Source organism: Leucoraja erinacea, chromosome 23 (assembly GCF_028641065.1).
Source record: "Leucoraja erinacea ecotype New England chromosome 23, Leri_hhj_1, whole genome shotgun sequence".
Lineage (NCBI taxonomy): Eukaryota > Metazoa > Chordata > Chondrichthyes > Rajiformes > Rajidae > Leucoraja > Leucoraja erinaceus.
In genome coordinates, this window is record NC_073399.1 from 18,970,604 (window position 1) to 18,995,089 (window position 24,486).

At 45.7% G+C, this 24,486-nt stretch overlaps 2 protein-coding genes across 4 annotated transcripts in view; one reads left to right on the forward strand and one right to left on the reverse strand.

Annotated features, from left to right (window-relative positions):
• Nucleotides 1-1,098: 1,098 nt before the first annotated feature.
• Nucleotides 1,099-19,901, reverse strand: galk1 (galactokinase 1). Its single transcript, XM_055654011.1, has 8 exons — nt 19,659-19,901; nt 18,243-18,432; nt 12,950-13,069; nt 11,373-11,508; nt 11,105-11,286; nt 9,878-10,028; nt 8,675-8,837; nt 1,099-6,482 (listed from the first exon to the last, which is right to left on the reverse strand). The coding sequence occupies exons 1-8, from the start codon at nt 19,866-19,868 to the stop codon at nt 6,411-6,413; spliced, it is 1,224 nt and encodes a 407-aa protein (XP_055509986.1). The 5' UTR covers nt 19,869-19,901; the 3' UTR covers nt 1,099-6,410.
• Nucleotides 19,902-22,532: 2,631 nt separating this feature from the next.
• Nucleotides 22,533-24,486, forward strand: part of si:ch211-250n8.1 (uncharacterized) — a 32,224-nt gene continuing 30,270 nt past the window's right edge. For 2 of the 3 annotated variants that reach the window (XM_055654013.1, XM_055654014.1), the window contains exon 1: nt 22,533-22,743. In XM_055654013.1, coding sequence (XP_055509988.1) covers nt 22,707-22,743 — 37 coding nt within the window. In that variant the 5' untranslated portion in view covers nt 22,533-22,706. The remainder of the gene's footprint in view (nt 22,744-24,486) is intronic. The other variant, XM_055654012.1, reaches the window with a different exon arrangement.

The following is a 24,486-nucleotide window of genomic DNA, read 5'->3' on the forward strand; positions in this document are numbered from 1 at the left end:
AGGCAGCATCTCTGAAGGATAAGGAAGGGTGACATTTTGGGTCGGGTCCCTTCTTCAGGGGACCATCTTCAGCGCTGCTGAGAGCAAAGAGGAAACCTCATTGCCATTGCCCAAGCACCGTGCTGCAGGTCAGCCATGATGGCCACAGGAAACTATTTCCTGTCAGCTGCAAATTATAATTAGCCAGGGTTATTTTTTACAGGGAACACCAATAGTTGAATGAGCTGATAAGAGGCACATTAGACGTCACAGACTAGCACCACCACACACCGATCCTCTGGAGCAAGCCAAGTGTGAGGATTCTACACTTCCCTGCCACAGTGTGACCTGTGTGTTAACACCCTCTTGCACTGACCCTGCAACAAGGACAGACCTGGCGGCATGTGAATGAAGACTTGGTGGGTCGCCCGTGGCCAGGAGCGGTGACAGGCCTGGTTCACCGCTGTGAAGTAGGTCCCGGCAGGCCGCAGCCTGCAGGGGAAAGCTCAGAAGCCCCAAAGGCCGGTGAGTTGGGGACAGAGCCGCTGGCAGCGATGGGCATGAGGAGTGGGCCGGTGGTGGGGGGGGGGGGGGGGGGGGGACTGGGATCAGCGCCTCAAGGCCGGCTGCAGGAGGCGCCTCTTGGGACATGGAGGCGGTCGGACGAGGAGAGGGACGTTGGGTCGTAGGCCTGCAGTAGCCTGAGGCTTACCTGCATTGGGGGCGCTCCAGTACTAACTTTCTGGATTGGACTTTTTCTTTGTAAACTGCACCGAAATATGGCGTATGTGCATTTGTGAGTTGTGCAACACGATTTCACTGTGCTGCGCATACGCGTCAATAAAGAACCATTGCACAGCAAAACGTAAAAAACATGACATTACCAAACAATCTGGACGAGCTCCCAAAAACTCCCAGCCTGTGTGGAAGATGCATTCAGAGTAATCTATGCAGCCTGTCTGTGAGAGGGTTAAAACAAAGGCAACCCATTACACTGTAGTGTATTAACTAACACACACACACACACATATTCAACATGGGTGTCAGGACTTTCTTTTCTGCATCATTAGCAGATGTGTCGGTGTTCATTCTGAGAGATTAAAGCAGGAGAACAAAATATCATTTAAAATAGACCATTTATTAAAAGCCATTCATTTCCCATTGATATTGGCTGCTTCAAATCATATTGCAATTATTGATTTATTAAATGTCCCATATAACTAAAATATAACATTTTCAGTGTTTTTGAATAGATGTTAAAAGCATATAGATTTTGCACTCCCACACAGGACACATGCCCTTGCCCAAGCCCACACTGCATGCAATACAGTGCAGCCTACAACGCATGATCTTGGCCATAGCTCACAGGGCTGCTGCCGGGTTCACAGTCCTCCTGTTTCCCCAACACCGGGGAAAAGATAGCGAATGGGTCATGTGTGGGCACGATCTACATTCTCCACATCATAATCAATACTAGCTGCAGAGAATAAATCCTTCAAGGCACCCAAAGGCATACAGTACTTCAATTGAGCATCTCCGTAAAAAAATACTGGCATTTTAAAATGCGCCATTATTACTTCCATTAGTCCACGTGGAGCAACTAACATTAGGGGAACATCCAGAAAGAAGCAATAACACGGTTACAGATTATTCCAAGATAAAATTAGTCAACTGAAGAAGGACCAATCTCAAGGGATAGGGAGAGATCCGGACCAAATCGAATCAAAATCAAAGAAAAACTACAGGTTCTGAAAATCTAAAATAAAAAAGAACAGAAAATGTGAAAAAATAGCCAGCTGGTCAGGCTGGGCATGTTCTCCACTCCCAGAGGCGAAGGGAAAACAGGCTGAGCTAATTCAGATGGATAATTCACTGTTGAATGATGGCAAGATGCAGCCATTCACTTGCACTAGTCCAACCTAGTGAACCGCAATGTTCACAATGTGGCCTCCTCTGTACTTAGGAAATCAAATGTAGATTGGGTGACTTTCATGTTCATTTGTGACAAGACCAGAATTAGGCCATTCGGCCCATCGTCTGCTCCACCATTCAATCATGGCTGACCTATCTCTCCTTCCTAACCCCATTCACCTGCCTTCTTCTCCCCATAACCCATGACACCTGCACTAATCAAGAATATATCTCTCTCTGCCTTAAAAATATCCATTGACTTGGCCTCCAGAGCCGTCTGGAAACAAATTCCACAGATTTGCCATAGTTACGCACAGTGCCTGAGTTTCCGCTTGCCTGCACCTCAATTCCCCACTCAATTCTGACCCATGATTTGCATTGTTACAAGGCCCCAATGCAAGCTTGAGGCAGCACCCCGCCTTCTGCCTGGGAACATTAGAGCTTTATGCACTCAATATGGAATCATGCAACTTCTGCTGACTTGATTTCTACATGTATCAGCCGTCCATCTCTAATATTTGCAGAGCTTATTTATTTTATTGTCTCTGGGATTGGAAGATGACTGTAGCCTGTCATGGCGGGCGTGTCGTTCTGCTCTGCATTTTATACTCTGACATTCTTTCATTGATGTTCTCACTCTCCAGCTGCTCCCTTTCACCCACTGATCAGATAACCCCCTTTACAGTTTATCTCCGGGGTTATCATCATGGTTTCAACCAATCAGAGATATTCCCCTCCCCTGCAGTCTTTCTGGAGGGGATGTTTCAACCGCAGTTTAGGTGCATTCCCAAGAGGGAGAAGTGAAGCAAAATTGAAGTTTCCATGAAGAGAGACGGCAAAACAGAACACAAAGAAGAGCGGGGCTGGTTACAGAATGTTCAAAGGAGAAGTAAGAAAAGGAAATGAGAGTGTAGGAAAAAAAGGCTGGGAGGAACCATAAACGGGTTAATCCAAAAATATTCTACACGGGAAAAGTATGAGGGGAGAGGTGGGGCTAATCAGAGACTCCAAAGGAAACCTAGTCGTGGAGGCACGTTCTGCAGGATGCATTCAGACTCGAGTCAATTCAGGCTGGGTTGGCTTAGATCTTTATAAATATACTATTAATACATATTTTTGCTGCTCTGTGTGTGCAACTGTTTAGTTTACAGATACAGCCCTTCGGCCCACTGAGTCCACACCGACCAGCGATCCCGGCACATTAACACTATCCTACACACACTAGGGACAATTTACACTTATACCGAGCCAATTGACCTACATAGCTGTACGTCCTTGGAGTGTGGGAGGAAACCGAAGATCTCGGAGAAAACCCACGAAGGTCACGGGGAGGACGTACAAACTCCATACAGACAGCACCCGCAGTTAAGATCGAACCTGGGTTGCAGGCGCTGGAGGGCTACCGTGCCGCCCTCACCGTTTCTCAAACGTACTTCTGGCATTGTTACAATTACCCCAAGAAGAAAACTCAGTGTAAGGTGTAGGGTTAAGGCGTCTGTGTTCTCAAGCCTCGCTGAGAGAGATTCTCATTTTAAAGCAGGGATGGAGAGTAAAAAAAAAACTAGTTAGTAAATAGCAATTTCAAGAGGGTGATGTGATGTGATCCAAGGGGGAAAGAACCAGTTTCTCAGATTGGAGATGGGCTGAAGAATGCGAGTGTGGGAATAACTAACAATAATGTCACTGCACTGCACATTTTACACTCAATGCCTCAGCACCACTGTTTCAGGTTGAGGATACTGTACTAAAACTTGCAAAAACTTCAGGTGTGAGACTTTAAAGCAGTTAGTGAGAAAGTTTACATTTAACCAGGCAAATGTAAACATTTTCTTCTGGATAAGAAAATCAGGACAATAATATAGCGCTGTTAAGACCATGTGTATGGCAGGGCTTTCAATGATACAACAGGAGCAGCATCTGAAATTGCAGAGACTGGAGAGGCTACTAAAAAACAAAGATCTTGTAGCGTTCTTTGCTAAAAAATGCTCGCAGATCACCTGTCCAAAGCTGTCCGCCAGTGGGCAGTAACAAGATACAGCACTATGTGGCTGATGCAGAATTGAATTCCTGAGCTTCAGGAAAAAGTAGGCCTGTGTGGAGAAAGTCGGAATGGAAATCATGCTTTGCCGTTATTGGAGAATTTCCTGTGGCCATTTCATGAAACTCAGGGGCACCTGAGGGAGATCTATATCCAATATTGAACGGGTAATTCCACGGCTCGAGAACTTCAACAACATGATAGGACACTTTCTCGATACTCCAATGCAAGCCAGTGCCAGATAATCTCACATAAACTACTTGTCCACCCCCTCTCCTCCATGAGATGTTCCCCTGGCCTAAATGTAATCAGCTCCAAATGTTGTTCAAGACAAGGAAGAAGATTATCCAGAGCTGTGCGGACATTAAGAAAAGCAAGCAATATGGGTGGTGATGAAGCTTCTTAGGACTAACTCACCTTGCTGATCGGGAGAATATGCATCAAGCACGGGTTACAGTTGATTATATGAAGCAGTATACATCACGTACGTCACTGTGGCAAAGGGTCTCTTCCCACTGACGTGGCTTGATCTGCTGAGTGTCGCCATCAGTTTGTTTTAATCTTAGATTTCCAGCTTCTGCATTCTTTTTTGATTTCTGCAGTATTTTGTCCCCCTGATGGGCACAGCTGGCTTTATGTCCCAGCAACACCAGCCAGGAGCATTTGTGTCTGGCTGGAAGGATGACTGACGACCAAAGCCCGCGTCTCAATAGCAGGAGTGAGATTATTATATCTACAGCAATGAACAGGTCAGATAATAATATAGCACTCGTGCAGACCTCATTGCTCAATGCTGCTTTGCCAAAGCTATTAGGTTCTAAATCACATTACAGAGCCTCAACAAAAATGGGCAAAAGAGTTGAATTCTAGCCATGACATGAGAGTGATCCCTTTGATATCAAGACCGCTGATAAAGCTGGCGTCAAGGGAAAGAAAACTCTCCACTGACTGACCTTGCACATTGGATGATTCTTGTGATTCAAGAAAGAAGCTTCTCAAGAATATTTAGTGAAGAGCAATAAAATAAACTGCTTAAAAGTAAAACAAAAAATGCGATAAGTACTTCTGTCTGACCTGTTAAGTGGCAATTTTTAATATCTGCAAAAACAAACCTCACTATTCATTTGTTACCCAAAACTGAGAATTCAATGTTCATATTGTTGGGTTGTGAGCTACCCAAGCGGGATATGAGGAGGTGTGAGTGGCCTAACTCTGTCAATGGTAAAGGCCCAGGATAGAAAGGTCGGTATGGGAATGGGAAGGGGAGTGGTTAGCAAACAGGAGATCCAGCAGGCCTTGGCGGACCAAGTGCAAGTGTTCGGTGAAATGGTCACCTAATCTACGCTTGGTCCTGCCGATATAAAGCTGTCACATCTGAGATTTCTGCCCCGCGTTTCCAAAGAAGTGCCCTTTGTATATATGCCAAAAGGTAAGGGATTAAAATACATCAGTTTATAAAAGCAATGCGTTTCAAACCCCTACATGAAGCATTTGCACAGTAAAAGCGTCATCAGGGCATTCTCCTGTGAAAGTAGGGTATCTGGGAGGACAGTCGTGTTGTGGGATCTCAGGAAAATGTTCCCTAAACTTCACCAAGATTCAACAGAAGTAATATTGTAGCAAATGATACCAATTAGTAAGTCTCCCCTCATTCTAAAGAGCACATTACTGATCGAGGTTCACCACAATTAAATATTTCCTCACTGGCACAGTGGAAAATGACAAAGCCCACTCAGAAAACCAGTTCCTAGTGTTTCCAGTCAAAATGCAGTGAGCTGTGGAAGGCTATGTGATAATATCTTGCTCGATGGCATTAAAAGCCTTGCTAACTCTCAATGTCTAGGATCACTCGAAAATTATAGCTACATGGTTCATATAACCGAGAAAGTACGTGTGGCGTTACCCCAGTAAGAATCAATTCCCAAAACAAGGCATTACAAGGCTACTGAAGCATCAAGGAATAGTGCCAGTACTGTGTGAAGCCTTGCCCAATGCAAAACGAGGGGGTTCAATGGAAGAAAACCATTCAGCCCCCTGAACATTGTTGCCATTCAATTAGATCAGTGCTGATCTGTATTTCCTTTAACTGCCTTGGTTCTGCCACCCTTAATGCGTTCAGTCGCTCCAGTGCTGCTTCTGCAAACCAGGCTTGGGAGAGAGCCAGGCACTGGCAAGGGGACTGCTATCGATATAGCGGGGGTGGCAGCCCATCCACAACTCTATAGTCAAGAGTTATGGCAGAGCGTAGACCCTGAGGCAGCACTCGTGGCTTGGGGCCAGGGGTGGGCAGTTTCAAGTTCTTTCCACCCATCGTCTATCAACTGCTGAGGGGATGACCACCGAGTAATGCGGAACATGACCTGTTTCTCTCTTGCTGCTTTACGGTAATACTTCAGGGCCAGGGATCAGATGAGGCTGGTTTGTGGATTAAGTTGATGTCTGGATGGTCTGATCAATGGCTGGTGAATCTTTCGATCTCTCCTCAGAGCTGCAGTACGTGAGCACCTCTGGAAGGTGTCGTGATGTAAAATGCTGGAATCCCACTGTATTTGTCCTGTTAAGGAGAGATAGGAGATTATAACCTGCTAAGGATAAGGGGTAGGCCATTTAGGACTGAGATGTGGAAAAACATTTTGTGAATCTGTAGAATTCTCTGCCACAGAAGGCGGTAGAAGCCAATTCACTGAATGTTTTCAAGAGAGTTAGATATAGCTCATGGGGCTAAGGGAATCAAGGGATATGGTGAAAAAGCAGAAATGGGGCACTGATTTTGGATGATCAGCCATGATCATATTGAATGGTGGTGCTGGCTCAAACAGCCGAATGGCCTACTCCTGCACCTATTTTCTATCTATTCTAAGGATTAATTGGTCAGATGCATCCAAATTGTCAAATTACCAGTCAATAGGACAGAGGATATTGAAGTGACAGGTGCACCACAGCACTCCATCCATCCTCACACAACTGGACATCAGTACACACCAACATTCCCCCTTCAGAAGGCCCTCTCTGACCACTGCCCCATTTTGACTGACCATCACCTACAAGGAGACTGGGAAGTTGGATGTAAAGCTGCTGACCATAGAGAACATCGAGGAATGATGCAGGTTGGTGAATTGAGACTACATGCAATACAGTCATCTTGTATTTCATCTCGGGATCCAAGATGGAGTCTGCCCAACAGGTCATGAGGCCCGTTTCCAGAGAACAGGGGAAAAGCATATTCCACATTAGCTTCATCCTGAAGGCTACCTCTGTGTCAGAGGTTCCATGGCATGGCAGAAACAGACATCTAATGAAGCCCAAGGAAGCCTAAGGAATCTCTGTGGTGGGCCACTGTTAGATTGATTGATAATCTCACTGCGATGCTCAGCAGCAGTGCCAATTAATGAGTACAACCAGACCCACTACGCTATGACATCCATGAACCTCATCCAAAAAAATGCCAATCATTTTCCATCCTGGGAACATTAATTTACCCTCTGTGCCCACATCTCCTTGGGGAGTGAATTCAAGATCCATCCTGCTACACCTTGGCAGGACAAATCAAAATAGGACATACATGGTAAATGGTAGGGAATTGAAGAATACAGTTGAACAGAGGGATCTGGGAATAACCGTGCATAGTTCCTTGAAGGTGGAATCTCATATAGATAGGGTGCTAAAGAGAGCTTTTGGTATGCTAGCCTTTATAAATCAGAGCATTGAGTATAGAAGCTGGGATGTAATGTTAAAATTGTACAAGGCATTGGTGAGACCAAACTGGAGTATGGTGTACAATTTTGGTCGCCCAATTATAGGAAGGATGTCAACAAAATAGAGAGAGTACAGAGGAGATTTACTAGAATGTTGCCTGGGTTTCAACAACTAAGTTCCAGAGATAGGTTGAATAAGTTAGGTCTTTATTCTCTGGCGCGCAGAAGGTTAAGAGGGGACTTGATAGAGGTCTTTAAAATGATGAGAAGGATAGACAGAGTTCATGTGGACAAGCTTTTCCCTTTGAGAATAGGGAAGATTCAAACAAGAGGACATTAAGGGACAGAAGTTTAGGGGTAACATGAGGGGGATCTTCTTTACTCAGAGAGTGGTAGCGGTGTGGAATGAGCTTCCAGTGGAAGTGGTGGCGGCAGGTTTGTTGGTATCATTTAAAAATAAATTGGATAGGCATATGGATGAGAAGAGAATGGAGGGTTATGGTATGAGTGCAGGCAGGTGGGACTAAGGGAACAAAGTTGTTCGGCACGGACTTTTAGGGCCGAGATGGCCTGTTTCCGTGCTGTAATTGTTATATGGTTATAAGATTCCACCATACCACGTGAAATCCTTCTGATTTCAAACCCGCATTGTTGAGTTTTCATTCTAAATTGGTCCTGGATTTCTACTTAAATCGCTATTAAATTTGTTTGTGTGAGCACAGTTGGGGGCCGCACAAAGGTGCAGCAAATAGAGCTGCCTTCGTGAACTCTGTATGTTCTCCCTGTGACTGCATGAGTTTACTCAAAGTACTCTGGTTTCCTCCTGCATCCCAAAGAATTGTAGGTTTGTAGGTTAATTGGCCTCCATAAATTGCCCCTAGTGTGTAGGGAGTAGATGAGAACATGGGATCACATAGAACAAGTGTGAACGGGTGATGGATGACTCGGTGGGCCTAGGCTTGTTTCCATGCTGTATCTTTGAACCGTATGAAGAGAAAACTGTGGCACGTATGCCCTGAGTGCTCTATCCCTCTGCCTCTCCGCCCATTACCTTAATTCGCTGCATCGTTTTCTCCACAGCTGTAGCTTCCAATAAGGTAACCGTACAACCTCCGAAGCCTCCTCCGGTCATCCGACTGCCATAGACACCCTCACCATCCATTGCTGCGACAACCAACTCATCCAGCTCCCGGCAACTGACATTATAATCATCTCTGTGAAAGTAAAGAATGAAGAGAGGTGTTATCCTGAATATCTAACCTAATCTTCTATCAATACTACATCCTGCCCAAAGGTATGAAGTTCCAAGATAAGGTTTCAAAGTCTCACATCAACCCCAATTCTGTGTTTGTTAACATCCACCTCACAAACACCCATCAACTCTCCTTCGATTCATTTCGCTGCAAATCTACATTAAGGCATCATTTATAGTGGCCACTTAACAAACCCGTACCCGGACCCGAACACGTGGAGAAAGTCCACATGGTCACAGGGAGAACACATGAAGCCTAAAGAGAGCCAGCATTGGAGCCACGAGGCAGCAGCACTGCTTGCTGCACCACCAGGTCATTCAACCCCTCACTTCTCTGAATTTTAAAACCAGTAAATGGTTCCACTTCTGATGAAAGGCCAGCCTTGTTTCTCCCTCCTTTGAAGCTGCCTTTACATGTTGCATGCCTTTACATATTTCACGTTCTGTTTTTGTTTCCAAGAAATATTCCATACAGAATATTACTTTTTCTAAATTTAATGATTCTGGCCACCTGAACATCTTTCACTGTTTAGACAGAGTGCTATCATCTGTTTTAACACGGTGGTACAAATCCGCTACACTGCGGCATTAGGGACAGGATTGGGGAGTATCGGTCTATCACTGATTTAGGATTTGTAAATATGTTTCAAAATGATAAATCTGCAACATTAACTGTATTTCTCATTTCGCAGATGCTGCCTGACCTTGTGAGTGTTTCCATCATTTTCTGTATTTATTTTATCTTTAGAAATACATTGACAGCATCAAGTGGAAAGAATCTCACAGAACAAAGTATTTAGGGCAGTGTTTCATTTCTTATCAGTACTTATATTGTAAATAATGCTCTGACATCTCAGCTCTGACATAATGACTGTGCAAAATTGCAAACTGAATGAATTCCAATTGGAGTTTGTTATCTGTTCTGGCCACAGAGGAAGAAAACTACCATCTCATCCTCCCTGCACACGACAATTTCCCACCGCTTGACACACCCCGAGATACCTCAGTGAATTGTGGCTCTGCACCATCAGTTTCCCGAACTCCCGGTAATTCCTGGATTTCAGGGCTTCAGCCGCCTCGGTTGTCCGTTTGATTTCACTGATCACGTGATGGGCCCTGCGGTACACCTCGGCGTCCAGAGAAGCCTTCGCAGCTGATGGGGGAGAGGGAGAAGGCAAGGAGGAGGGTGGCAGGGTAAAGGGAGAGGCAGAAAGAAGTAGGCAGAGGATGGGGGAGGAAGGAAGGGCAAGGAAGGGTGGGGGGGGGGGGGGGGGAGATGAAGGGAGGCAGAGGAAAAGGATGCAGAAGGAGGGGGAGGGATAAAGTAAGAGGGGTGGAAGAGGGTAGAGAGAAGAGCACAAAGAAAAAACAGTGAGAGTGTGGGAGAGTCACAGGGGGTATTAGGTTATGTTCATTTGTTCATTAATTTGTACCAAGTCCTGGCTTGGGGAAGTGAACAGTAACCTGGTGAGACTCAAGACCATTCAGTTCCCACTGGAGACGTTTTCACGAGCTCTGCCCTGGCACGAAGCGGAGAACAAGTACTGTTGAGGAATGAGCAATACAACTAGAGGGAAACTGCCAGAACTAGATTTTAACTTGGACACTATCGGAAACAAAAAATAATTTGTGTCTGGCATGACCAGCTATTGATGGCCTTGAGGTAACGCTGGGCTGCTGCTGCATTTGGGTAACGAACCTGTACTTAGGCCCGACAGTAAGAAAGGAAAGGTGCCCATTTCCAAGTCAGCTGGGATACCTTCTAGAGGGGAACCTGCAGGTGGTGGTGTTCCCATGCACCGTTCCATCTTGGAGGCAGAGTTGCAGGTTTAAGAAATGGCACTAAAGGAACGGAATAAGTAACCGCTGTTCATTTTGCAGATGGTACACACATACAGACACGCAGCTACAGCAAACTGGTGGAAGAGGGAGTCAATGTTAAGAACAATGGCTAGGGGGTGACAATCAAACAGACTTCTTTATCCTGGTGTTTTTGCATCAGCTCAAGCAAGTGGAGAGAGTTCCACCATGCTCCTGACTTTTCCTTTGAGGGTGGCAAAAATAATTTTGAGAGTCAGGAAGCAAGTCACTCGCACACTGCTGCACCTTTGCTCACTCCACTTATCTTGCCTGAGATCCGTCCTGTGGAATGCATCACACCCATCCTTTGTGCATCTTTCCCTTGCCTGTACATGCCTGCCTTCGGCTGAAGCACATACCTTCACTCACCTTTCAATTCAGCCATTGAAACATCACGTAGACTTTCCTCCCCAAGTGCCTTGGCAGCCTCCAAACATTGCTGACGTCGGGCTGGGTACTCGCTGCCCGTCAGGTGGTGTCGTACGTTGGAGTTTGTGATGAGGATCACCAGGCTGGGGTCACTGATGGGCACAGGGGTCACTTCCAAAGACCTTGAGTTAGAAAAGCATTTGCTCAAAACACAAACTTCCAAACTGGGCAATCTTTGTCCAATAATACCAATCTGTCTTTTGCTCACCTGCAGTCGATCAGCAAGGCATGACCGGCTATTCCCATCACCGAGATAAACTGGTCCATGATTCCACAGGGCACAAAGGAAAATGTGTGCTCTGCTTTCTGACAGGCCAGGGCCTTCTCCACTAAATCCCCGTCATCTGATGGTCAGAAATTTTAAATGAAGTCAGGGCTCATAGAGTCATAGAGCATGGAAACAGGCCCTTCGGCCCATCTGTCTATGCCGACCAAGATGCCATCTAAGCTTGTCGCATTTGCCTGTGTTTGGCCCATATCCCTCTGAACATTTGCTGTCCATGTCTCTGTCCAAGTTGTTATACTACCTTCCTTGAATACCTCCTCTGTAGCTAGTTCTAGAAACACACCACCCTCTGAGTGAAAAAGTTGCCCCTTAGCTTCCTATTATAGCTATCTCCTCTCACCATCAACATATGTCCTCTGGTTCTTGATCATTCTGGGTAAGAGATGGTGCAGGTGAGGTTCTGTACCCTATTGTGCAGCACACGTAAGGAAATCAGGAGGGCAAAGATAGCTCTGGCAGATAGGATTAAGGAGAATCCAAATAAATTTAATACATACATTAAGGGAATAAATGTGACCAGAGAGAGAACGGAGCCCCTAAGAAATCACTACCTGTGTGCCATTTTTGAATTGTGCTTTTATAATTTCATTTTTAAGGACCAGGGCAGTGCTGACAAGACCAGCAGTTTATTGCCTGTTCTTAATTACCAATGAGGAAATTGTAAGATATTTCAAAGAACAATGAAGAGACAATAATGTAGGATGTGTCTGGAGTTGCATAGCCCAAACCAGGAAAGGATGGCAGATTTCCTCCTGCTGCACCACCACTGTACCCCAACAATGGTGAGCCCATGGATGAGCACTTTTAAACTCAAATGCAGTCAGAAGGAGCAATGCAGGACTGAAAACACCCGTTTCACAGTGACCACACACTGACCACACACCTCTTCAAAAAATTGAAATTAATTTAACAACTTGTCCTGGTGGGTTTTGGAACATCTGAACTCTCAGCTAGTTGTCAGTCCTGAGATCATTAGCATGTGTGACCTTCAAATGTCCGACCTTTATCCACCAGGAAACCACATGATCTATAGTAAAGATAGACACAAAATGCTGGAGTAACTCAGCGAGTCGGGCAACATCTCTGGAGAAAAGGAATAACATCTCTGGAGAAAAGGGTCGAGACTCTGAGTTCAGTCTGAAGATGGGTATTAACCCGAAACATCACTTATTCCTTTTTCTCCAGAGATGCAGCCTGATCTGCTGAGTTACTCCAGCATTTCATGTCAATCTTCGGTATAAACCAGCATCTGCAGTTCCTTCCTACACACTGATCCATAGCAAAACTGGCTCTGATGTTGGGAACTTTTTAGATTAGTCATATCTGATCAGGAAGTTCAATGAGGAAGTTGTGAATTGAAATACTCCCGTCAGTTAAACTCAACAATTGACTGAGAGGGAAACAGTGACCCTGGGAGTACTTCAACTGGAAATAAATGAGACAATGTAGTTATGGTGGAGTCCCAACATTTACAGAACAGCTGCATATGCTCTGCATACCTGGACAGATCTGTTGTAGGAAGGTGTAGATGGCCACTTCCAAGGATGCTGAACTGGACAGCCCTCCGCCCAATGGGACGTTACTTGCCGTTACTGCTTTGAAGCCAGGGAGTGGGCCTGCTACATAGATACAACAGAGCACAAGTTCACAATGGTGAGAGGATGAAGGAAAATGCAAAAATACCACAATCAAAAACAAAACTTGATAGACATCTAATGGCACTTTTGCTATACCTTAAAACTAACGCTGAATTTGGAAACAATATACAGCAATACGTAAAAGGGGAAGAGAAAGTGTATACTTATACGAAGACTGCAAAAAACAAGCCATTAGTGCAAAAATGTAATTTAAAAAAAACAGGTTCATAGTAGTGCAAGAGGTGGACTGTGGTGTTCCTTGTCAAGATAAGATTAGGGTTGTGCAGGTTGGTTCCAGAACCTGATTGTCCAGCTAAATAGTGACACAAAATGCTGGAATAACTAAGCAGGTCAGGCAGCATATCTAACTGCTGAGTTACTCCAGCATTTTGTGTTTATCTTCAGTGTAAATCAGCATCTGAAGTTCCTTCCTACGAAAGTAGCTGTTCCTGAACCTGGTGGTGTGGTACTTCAGAACTGTGTGCCTCAGGCCCGATGGTAGCAATGAAACGAGGACATGGCCTAGATGGTGGAAATCGGTGATGATAGATGCCTCTTTCTTGAGGCAATGGCTCATGTAGATGTTTTAGATAGGGGAGAGGACGATGCCCATGATGGACCAGGCTGAGTCCACCAGGCGGACTCTTTGTGGCTCGAGCATTTCTGTGCATTGGAATTGCCATAACAGGCCATGATGCAACCAGTTAGGATACGTTCTGTAGCGCACATATACTGCAGATGGTTATTAGAGTATTCAGTCACAAACAGAATCTCTTTAAATTTCTAAAAAAAGTAGCGGTGCTGGTGCACTTCTTTGTAACTACATCATCCATGCCACAATTAGATGTTTGACTGACAAGCAGGCAGCAGAAGGCTTGGGCAAGCTATGCAAAAAATGATGAGTTCCTCTCATATGATCACTCCCACATGCAGCTTGCATCCAAAACCAGAGCTCGAGGCTGCAGGACTGAGTGTTTCACCACACAGTCCATGCTAATAAACTCTGGTAATAATAGCATCTTCAAAGGCTGAATGCTAAATCACTTGCATTCCTGCTGTCAGTGAACCTGAACAATAAACATTAAACACACATGCGGAACACTAAACACAAGGCATCAGTTTCTAAATTGTCACTGGCTCCCCTCTCCTCTGGAGAACTTTCCTCAACCGCTTCTAACTTCCACCCAATGACTACAAACCCTGGTTGTGCCAGTTCTTAACTAAGGAAGCTTTTTCTTCCCACCTTGAATCCACTTGTCCTCCTTTAATCTCTGCCCTTTCCACCTAGAACTGTGCCTGATCCCATGCAGTGGTTCCTGGGACCATTTAAATTTCACCCTTTTGTGTCTGGCTTCAGTTACATCAAGGATGTGCAAACCTACAACAGGATGGCCTGAGGGTTCTTTGAATACAGGTCAGACCAGCTCTCCTCTTCCACCTGGCAAAGTGTTCTCATACTTATCAGCTCCTTGTTTGACTCAATATTTGTTCTGTCAGTTAAAACATGCTTGTCTTTGTGAGACAAGTAAAACATTTTATTTTTTTGCTTTGCTTTCTCCTCCACTTTTTCTGGTACAATGATGATGGTTTTCATGGCTTTTTCTGCTCTTGCCCTGAATTGGGAAAATTGCAACGTGCCTATTTCCATCTTCCCCTCACATTCACACAATCAATCTCAGTATTTCTTTCTCAACAATTATAACTTATATACAACAGAAGACCGCCAACTCACCCACCCCAACAGCCACCTCACCCACTCTACCACATTTGCTGTCAAGACTCCGTCAAGACTGTGCAGTTTTTCATCTTCAATGCATTTATTCTGACGGCATCAATCATTCCCTTGCTTCTGATTTATTTTCCTTAATAGATGGTTCCCCATCACTGTAATTGCCAGGGGGATATCAGGAGAGGGCGAATGAGACTTAAATGACTTTGCATTGAGCTGGCAGCCAAATGGGCTCCTGCACTGATGCACAATGCATTCTATGCTCACTTTGAGCAGAAGGCTTCCATCCCATCAGACACGAGTGTGCCTTTTCCCAGGGTCAATGATGTACAAGTGAGATCTGCCTCCGTGAGGTGAACCCACAGAGCGCAACTGGCCCGGATGAAGTCACTGGCTGCATCCAAGGAACTGCACAGACCAATTAATGGGAGGGTTCACTGAAATCTTTAATCTCGCCCTACTCCGTTCTGAGGTATCCACCTGCTTTAAGAAGACCATTCTCATCCCAGTGCCAAAGGCATCCACCATAATGAAGTGCTCTGAGAGAATGGTTATGGAACACATTAAATACAGCTTACCAAGTAGACTTGATCCACTGCAGTTTGCCTACCACCACAACAGGTCCACGGCTAATATCATCTCCCTAGCCCTACACATCCCTAGAACATCTGGGTAAGAGAGACACTGACACCACACTCCTATTCATAAGACAACAGCTCTGTTTTCAAACTCATCTCCAAATTTGTGAAGCTGGAGTCACCTCTGCAACTGGATTCGCAACTTCCTGACCAACAAATCACAATCCTTAACACTGGTGCCCCACAGGGATGCATTCTCAGCTCCTTCTACACTCCTTAGACACTCATGACTGTGCAGTCAAATACCAATCCAACTCAATTTACAAATTCACAGACGACACTAGCGGGCTGGATACCAAATAATAACGAGACAGAGTACAGAAAGAAGATTGAAAACCTCATAACCTGGTGCCAATATAATAACTTCCCCCTCAATGTCAGCAAGACAAAGGAGATGTTGATCGACTTCAGGAACCAACGGTATACATCGATGGTGTCGAAGTAGAGCTAGTTGAAAGCTTCAAGTGCTTATGAATAAATATCACCAGCAATTTGTTCTGGACCAGCCACGTCGAAGCCATGGCCAAGAAACCACACCAAAGTCTCTACTTCCTTAGAAGCTTTAGGAAGTTTAGCATGTCCCCAACCACCCTCACCAACTTCTACAGATGAGCTGTAGAAAGCATTTTATCAGGGTGCATCACAGCATTGTTTGGGACCAGTCCATTCAAGACTATCAGAAATTGCAGGGTGTTGTGGATGTGGCCCAGACCATCATGCAAACCAACCTCCCTTTGATTGGCTCAATCCATACTTCACTCTGACTCAGCAAAGACACCAGCATAGTCAAGGACGAGTCTCATCCTGGTAACTCCCTCTTCTCCACTCTCAAATCAGCTAGAGGTACAGAAAAATGCATACCTCCATATTTAGGGACAGTTAATTCCCAGCTGTTAGCAGGCAACTAAACTGTCTTCTCACCAACTAGAGAGCGCTCCTGCCCTCCCATCCCATCTATCTCATTGGAGACCTTTGAATTATCTTTAATCAGATTTTACAGGACTTGATGTTATACCCTTTATCTTGTCTGTACACTGTGGACAGCCTGATTGTAATCATGTATAGTCTTTTCATTAACTGGATAGCACGCAGCTAAAAAAGGTTTTCATTGTATCTCGGTACTCATGATAATAATAAACTAAACTAAACACTGTAGTGATTGTTTCTCAGCCATGTTGTGATATATTTCAATTACCTTGGAGCATTTCTGTAACAACACCCTAGATAACAGATTAACTAATCCTTCTTTTCATTGCTTGTCGTTACATTTTATCAATAGAGCAATTGACTGTTGAGTTTATCCAAAGATATGTATTATAAATAAAGTACTTTAAAACCTGAATTAGTTTTCATAAATGTAATTCATGCAAGTAAACATAAAGTACTGGAGTAACTCGGAGGATCGGGCAGCGTCTTTAGAGAACATAATGCGTGACTTTTTAGGTCGGGACCCTTCTTTGTGTCCTTTTGTGGAATGCTGCTGCCAGCTGACCAGCTGAGTTACTCCAACACTTTTTCTAGATTAGATTAGAAAATTAGATAGCATTAGATTTAGATTAGTTTTGATTGTCATTCAGACCTTTCGGCATCTTGTGAGGAGAGATGGCGTTTTGTGGGTGAGAAGATTGTGAGATCAACATCTGCAGTTCCTCCACAGGGCCCTCCTTCAATTATGTGTATGTCTGTAAGACAGTGTCTTTGTTTGTATGGCTGTTTAAATCTCTTCCCTGTCCGGGAGACCCGACTTTTCCCTGTCGGGTCTCGCTGCTGTTCTTGTATAAAATTGCACTCAATAGCATTTACACCACATAATTAGACAATCTAGTTCAACCACTTGATGCCGGTGCACAAAAACAAACTGCAGGAGGAGCTCGGTGGGTTAGGCAGCCTCTGTGGAGGCAGAGGAACATTTTAAGTCATGACCCTGCATCTGAGAGTGTAGAGGAGAGATGGCGAGTATACAGAGGTGAGAGGGCGAGTATACAGAGGTGAGAGGGAGGGGTGAGACAGAGATTGTGAGATCATAGTGGTAACAGCTGATGTGGGGAAGTTTCTCTTCTCCACAGGGCCCTCCTTCAAATGCTCATCAGTCACACACACATGTCCATTGACTTCTTTCTCCCTCATTACTATCTATGTTACATTAGCCATCCCTGTGCTATCCCAAGTAAAAGTATTGAAATAAACAACTGCAGATGCTGGAAATCAGAAATTAATACAGAAAATGCCATAAACACTTAGCAGGTCAATCAGCGTCTTGAGAGAGAGAAGTAAAGCCAACGTTTCAGATGATGGGAAGAGAGAGGAGCAGCGCTGCAGGATTGGGCTGGAGTTCGGTGGGTGTTGAGGGCAGCACTTTAGGGGCTAGTGTCTGACTGGGGAAGAAGCGACAAAGATGTAGGGAGGTAGTTTGGGTCTTTGCTGGTGTCCCAGTTTGCTGGTGTGCAAGAGGTCAGTCATACAGCATGAAAACAGGCCATTTGGCCCACCATGCCCATGCCAACCAATGGAAAACCCTTCTGTAATAATCCCACCTACCAGCCTTTAGCTGGCAATTTTCTATGCCTATGTAATTTAGGTGCTCATTGAGACACTTATATGTCGTGAGCAACTCTGCATCAAACATTCTCTCAGATACTGACCATACTCTGGAAGGGATGGAAGAAAGTTAATCTAACTCTCTTACTCCTTTTCCTAAATCTATATCTAATTTTTTTAATATCAATAACATAATATTGGACGACATGGCATTACGCAATCAGATGTTTACACACGGATGTTGCCTTACCTCGGTAATACTGAACAACTCCTTTTACATAATTAGCCCATTTAGGTAACCCAGGGGTCAAAACATTTCCTTCTGATGTCACAGGAAATTCCACGTATTTTGGATCATCTGCTTCCTTGGCCAAGGTACATAATGAAATGATTCCATCTGTGGTTACACAGCCGACCACCAAAGTGACCATTGGGAGAGCCTAAGGGATTAAAAGGTAATCCATCATAAATCCACCTTCAACACCTCACCAACCTCCCGGGGACCTTTGGTTCAGCTTCTGTTCCCCATGCCACTCCCTTCCACCCTGCATTGTGAGAGGGGCCTGTTACATTGGTCACCTCAGTCTAATACCAAGGGAAATTAACAGATGCTAATTAACCGACCAGGAAACCCAGGTGGATACAGGGAGAACGTGCAAACTCCACACAGGCAGTGTCTAAGGTCAGAGTTGTATCTGGGTCACTGAAGCTGGGTAACAGAACCACCAACCATTGTGTCCCATGTCTATCTCTTCCCCACCACCCCCTCCTCACTCTTCCACCCGCCTCTCATCCACCCTCACTAACTTCGTACTTGCCGTCCTTCACCTACCTCTTCCTTCTCCCACACTATTTTCAATATCTCTCTGCCAGTCCCATGTCCTCTTCCTCAACCCCTATATTGTATTCTTTTGTCTCTCCACTCTTCCATCCATCAGTTTCCTGCTCTCCCACTCTCCTGCCCTCTTTATCTCTGCTCTTCTCCAACCCTCTCGGAACTCCTGCCCTCTTTCTCTGAAGCCCACCATCTCCCTTTTCCCCCTCTTGACTGCTCCCTCCAACCATTCTTCCTCCCACCATCCCTCTCCCCTTTCTCTTTTCCCTCACAACCCTAGGCACCCCCTTCCCCTCTCTCCCGAGTTCTTACTCCCCAAATTATTGCCTCTAACTCTTTCATCATGTTCCCTCTCATCCCCTCGCCTAACATTCCTCGATCACCCACTCCCCACACTCAAATCCACGCATCTGACACAAATCTCCCTTTTGCTCACGCTCTCATATCTTCCCCTTCCTCTCCCCTCTCTTCTCCCTCTCACCCACCCCCGTTTCTCCTATCACCCACACTCTCCTTCACACCTCTTCCACATCCCCTTCCGCTTTCTCCTACCCACCACTTCCACCCCCTCCCACCCCATCCCACATCCACCCCAACACATGCTTTCCCCATCCCACTCCTTCACTCCTTTTCCTCCTCCTACACTCCTTTCCCCATCCCACCCATATGTCCCTACCACCCCACTGCCTCTTCCCCACACCATCGCCTTGTCACCCCAAACCCTCCACACACACCCCCTCCCCTCCACTCCATCATTCCCCGATCACCCCCCCCCCCCCCTTTTAGTTCCCCGCCGCTCCCCCTCTCCAGTTCCTCGGCGAAGCCCCTCACCATGGGCAACACGTATCCCTGGTTATAATCCGTATGCTCTCCGATGAGGTTGACTCTGCCTGGAGCCGCCACGGCGATCGTTGGCTCGCTGCCCGGGTAAGTCTCCTTAAAGATACGCACGGTCTCCTCCAAGAACGCCCGTGGGCCCGGCCCGTCCCGCGGCTCCGCCATGATGCTGCCGTTCGCCGGCCCGTCCCGCGGCTCCGCCATGACGCTGCCGCTTGTCAATCAACCCCGCCAGAGCCCCGCCCACACGGACAGACCCTCCGGCGCGCTTCTCCCATTGGCCGGGAACGGCCAACGCCCCGTACCGGCCCTTTGTGACGTATAGTGGGCGTGATGACGCCGTGAGCAGGTTCACGTCCACTGCCCATCTCGCCCTTCACATGGTGGAGCTGGGGCTGGAACAGCTGCGGTCACAGTTAGGATCATGAGGGATAGGAGCAGTATTAGGCCATTCAGCCCATCAAGTATACACCACCATTCAATCATGGCCGATCTATCTCGTCCTCCTAACCCCATTCTCCTGCTTTCCTCCCATAACCTCTGACACCCGTACTAATCAAGAATCTATCCCTGCCTTAAAAATATCCACTGGCTTGACCTCCGCAGCCTTTTGTGGCAAAGAATTCCACAGATTCACCACCCTCTGACTAAAGAAATGCCTCCTCATCTCCTTTCTAAAATAACGTCCTTTAATTTTGAGGTTATGACCCCCTAGACTCTCCCATTCCACATCCACTCTATCCAAGCTTAACTCTGACCATATGAAGCAAAGATCCTAGGATCTTTGGTATGAATAGCTGGGGTTATATTTAGCTCTGACAATGCCACAATCAGCATGAGGTTTGCAGTTAACCTCTAATTGACACTTCAATTTACGGAATACCGACTATTATTTATAACAGGATTATGATTGCTACACCCATGTGGACTGGAGAAACAACATTTCGTTTGAACCTCAAGGGGTTCAAATGACAAATACATTGTATTGTATTGTATATTTGTATTGTATTGTATTGATGCTCTGGTCGGCATGTGTGTTACTTGATACACCCATGATCTAATTCATTAGTAGGTTACCTGAAACACGCATGATCTGATTGACGGGCGTGTTCGCTGAAACACCCATGCTCTGATTGTTGAGCGTATTAGCTGAAACATCCATGATCTGACTGACGGGCACATTACTTGAAACACCCCATGATCTGATTGATAGGTGCCCATGACCTGAAACATCGTGCTCTGATCAGCCTGTGTGTTACCTGAATTATTCATGATCTGATTGATGGGTGCTTTGACAGGGGCCTCTCTGAAACACCCATCTTCTGCTTTACATGTGTTTTATCTGAAACACTCATGGTCTGATGACACGTGACTTTACAGTTAGTCTCATACATACACTAAGAGCAAAATCGTGCTAGACAAACTAATGGGGCCAGAGGCTACTCCCTTGGGCACAATGGCCACTAGGATCTTTGTGCAAGTCGATGCATTGTGGACACACGTGTTGTAATGTACTAAAATTTCCTGGATTCTGAAAAGGTCTTGAAGAAACACAAATGGCGGCACAGTGACGCAGCAGTAGATTTGCTACCTAACTGCAGCAGAAACCAAGGTTCAATCATGACCACATGTGCTCTCTGTGTGGAATGTGCATGTTATTGCCGTGACTGTGTGGGTTGTCTACAACAAAGATCCTATAAGATATTTGGTCTACAATGATCTAGTTCCACCCACATTCTAAAGTCGTAGGTTAATTGGCTTCTGTAAAGTGCCCCTGGTGTGCAGTATAGAACTAGTGTATGGGCGATCATTGGTCGGCGCGGACGCAGTGGATCGAAGGGCCTGTTTCCACGCTGTATCTCTAAAACTAAAACCAATGGCACTATTAAGAGGCTGCCCTAAAGCAGGAAACTTTAGGGCAATTATCCTAACATATGAATTGGAAAAACGCAGCAATCTATTATTAAAGAGTCCATTCAAGAGTCAAGAGCGTTTATTGTCATACGTACTGAAACGGAACAACTACATTTTTACATGCAGCAGCAACAGCACAGCAGTTTTGTAATCATATTATATACATATTTTCGCCCAAATCTCAGCAACATGTTATTTCTTCGCTGTCAGACATCTCTTTATTAGAACTTACCACCGCAGGTTTATCGCCGCTTGATCCACTTTGGAACAGTGACCACACTTCAAAAGCATCTTCTGGGAGTAGCAGTGACCTTGGCCTAAAATTGATCACTGAGTCCCGCTGTCAACAAGTTTCATCCCATTCCGGAACCCACCTCCTATATTGGCCATGCCCCAAGCCCAATCTCATCGCCCACTAGAAGACAGCGAAACACAGAGTGCTGGAGGAACTCAGTGGGTCAAGCAGATTCTGGGGAGAGAATGCATGGACGGCGTTTCGGGTCGGACGCCCATTGTTTCATTTCAGCTCCGCCCAGAGGAGCAGGCTCCGCATTGTCACCTAGGAGACGACGCCCCGTCACCTTGGAGACGCGGTATTGCTTTGGACCAAAGATCTTATAGCAAAGCTTTGCTATAAGATCTTTGCTTTGGACGATGCGCTAGGCCCCGCCTCGTCACCTAGGAAACGCGGTATTGCTCCGCCTCAGAAGCAGACTCGGCCCCGTCACCTTGGAGACGTGACTTACTCCACCCTCGGCCCCGTCACCTTGGAGACGTGACTTACTCCACCCTCGGCCCCGTCACCTTGGAGACGCGGCCTTGCACCGCCCCACCAAAGACTCCGCCCCGTCACCTAGGAGACGTGACTTACTCCATCCTCGGCCCCGTCACCTAGGAAACGCGGCCTTGCTCCGCCCCAGAAGCAGACTCCGTCACCTAGGAGACGTGGCCTTGCTCCACCCCCGTCCCAGGTCCCGCCCTTAAGACTAGGGAACCTCGCCATGCTTCTCCACCACTCCTCCTGGCGGTCTGAGTGACGGGGCGCCGCGCCGCACCGAGTAGACAGAAGTGCGCGAGGACCGGACTTGTGGAAAAGACGGTTTCCTTGGACCCTGGCCGTAGACGAAGATGTCCAGAAAGGAACCGCTGCTAGGCGCCTTGAAGGGTGAGTGCAGTCCCGAGTGAGGCGGAACGGCCTGATGATGGGGCGGAGGAGGGGAGGTCAGTAAAGGGGCGGGGCCGTGCCTGGGTTTGGGAAGGTGGGCAACTTGTCACTGGCCACCTCTCACTATCTTCGTAAAATAATTCCAAACTACTTTGAAACAATCAGAGTGGGGAACTTCATTAAAACTTATGTCAGGGTGGAGCAGAGCAGATACTGGGAAATATTTCATTATAATCTATGTTGAGAAAAAGTATTTGAGCAAGACAGAATACGTTGAACGATCTTTCCTATTATTATTAATTTACTGACACGTCGACGTCCAATTTTATTAAGTAAATCAATTCGGCCAAGATGAATTGATTGCAGAGGTGGCATGGAAGAAGTATATTTTTTGGGGGAATTAGTATTTTGGGAATTGTATAATCACCACATGAAGAAATGTATCTGAAGCAGCTATAAATTTATGACTCATGTTTGAACAGCACTTTGGTGGAAAGACATTTGTGTTGCAATACAATGGCCTCTATAAATACCATCTTTACCTTGTATTATCCTATTGCCTCTGCATACTATTGTGCATTATTTTACAAATCTGTGACGGTGAGCATTCTTCTTTCTTTGGCTCCTTGATTTGCTTTCTTTTTACAGTCTTCCCATTTTCTGTGTGTGGTTCTCTATAACTTACTTATAGGTTACATATAAATTATCTATTTGCTATATCCTATCTCTCCACCTCCGAGAGTCCCTTTTCACTTCGTGGCCATCGTCTTAGAAATAAATAAGACCAGTATTCCGCGGCCAGTCCATGTGATGAAGAATGTTTATGGCACAGAAGGCCATTTAACCCATGTCTGCTGTTCAAAAAGGGTTAAATAATCCAATGCCAACTGGATCGGCAACCACATCAAATGGGTGGTACAATGGGTCAACTGTTAGAGTTGTTGCCTCAAAGTGTCAGAGAGCCCGATTTGATCCTGACCTTGGCTGCTATCTGTGTGGAGTTTGCATGTTCTTTCTCCCCATCACCATGCAGGTTTCCTCTAGGTGCTCCGAATTCCTCCCACTTCCCAAAGACGTGTGAGTTTTGTAGGCTAATTGACCTCTGTAAATTGCCCCTAGTGGATGGGGAGTGTGAAAGTGGGATTGTTAATTCTGGCCAAATTTGAGATGCCAGGACACTAAAATTGAGTAATGGCTTCTGGGCTGCTAGACCATTTGGTCAATTTAAATGTGCCTTCTGCAGAATGGTGCCAGTTTGTCTAGAGCCTAGATAAGAGTTGCAGGAAGAGAATGGAACATCTGCAGATTCTGACAATTAGGTGTAAATTGCATGGAAAGAATTGGGTGAATGCAAACCAGACATACACATTGTAAATATTGTTGCAAAGCTTTACTTTGCTAGATGTTGATTGGGTTAAGTGCTGAGCCTTGTCTGGGTTTCTTGAATATCCAGACATTTGTGTTGCATAATTCATCTCTAAACTTTCATCTAGAAACTTTGTCAGATACATTGTATTAGTCACTGTATTATTGGGTTTGGGGAATGTCTATCATGTACTGGGTTAATCGATATCTGTTATTGGACTGTATACAGACCACCCCCATATGGTTCGGCCCCTCAAGGTTCGGGGACCTATAAAAGGCCGCTCCCACGAGGTCCTGTGTCGATCTTCTGGGACTGCATGACCTTCTGGAGTGTCTCTTCTTGCAAGAGGCTAGGAGGGCTTGGCCAGGCAGATACAA

Coding starts and splice junctions, on each gene's coding strand:
- galk1 (XM_055654011.1), bottom strand. CDS start 19,868: ATGGCGGAGCCGCGGGACGGGCCGGCGAACGGCAGCATCATGGCGGAG. Junction 10,029..11,104: donor TTCAATGGCTGAATTGAAAG/GTGAGTGAAGGT, acceptor CTCCCCCATCAG/CTGCGAAGGCTTCTCTGGAC. Junction 6,483..8,674: donor AAACGATGCAGCGAATTAAG/GTAATGGGCGGA, acceptor TCTCCTTAACAG/GACAAATACAGTGGGATTCC.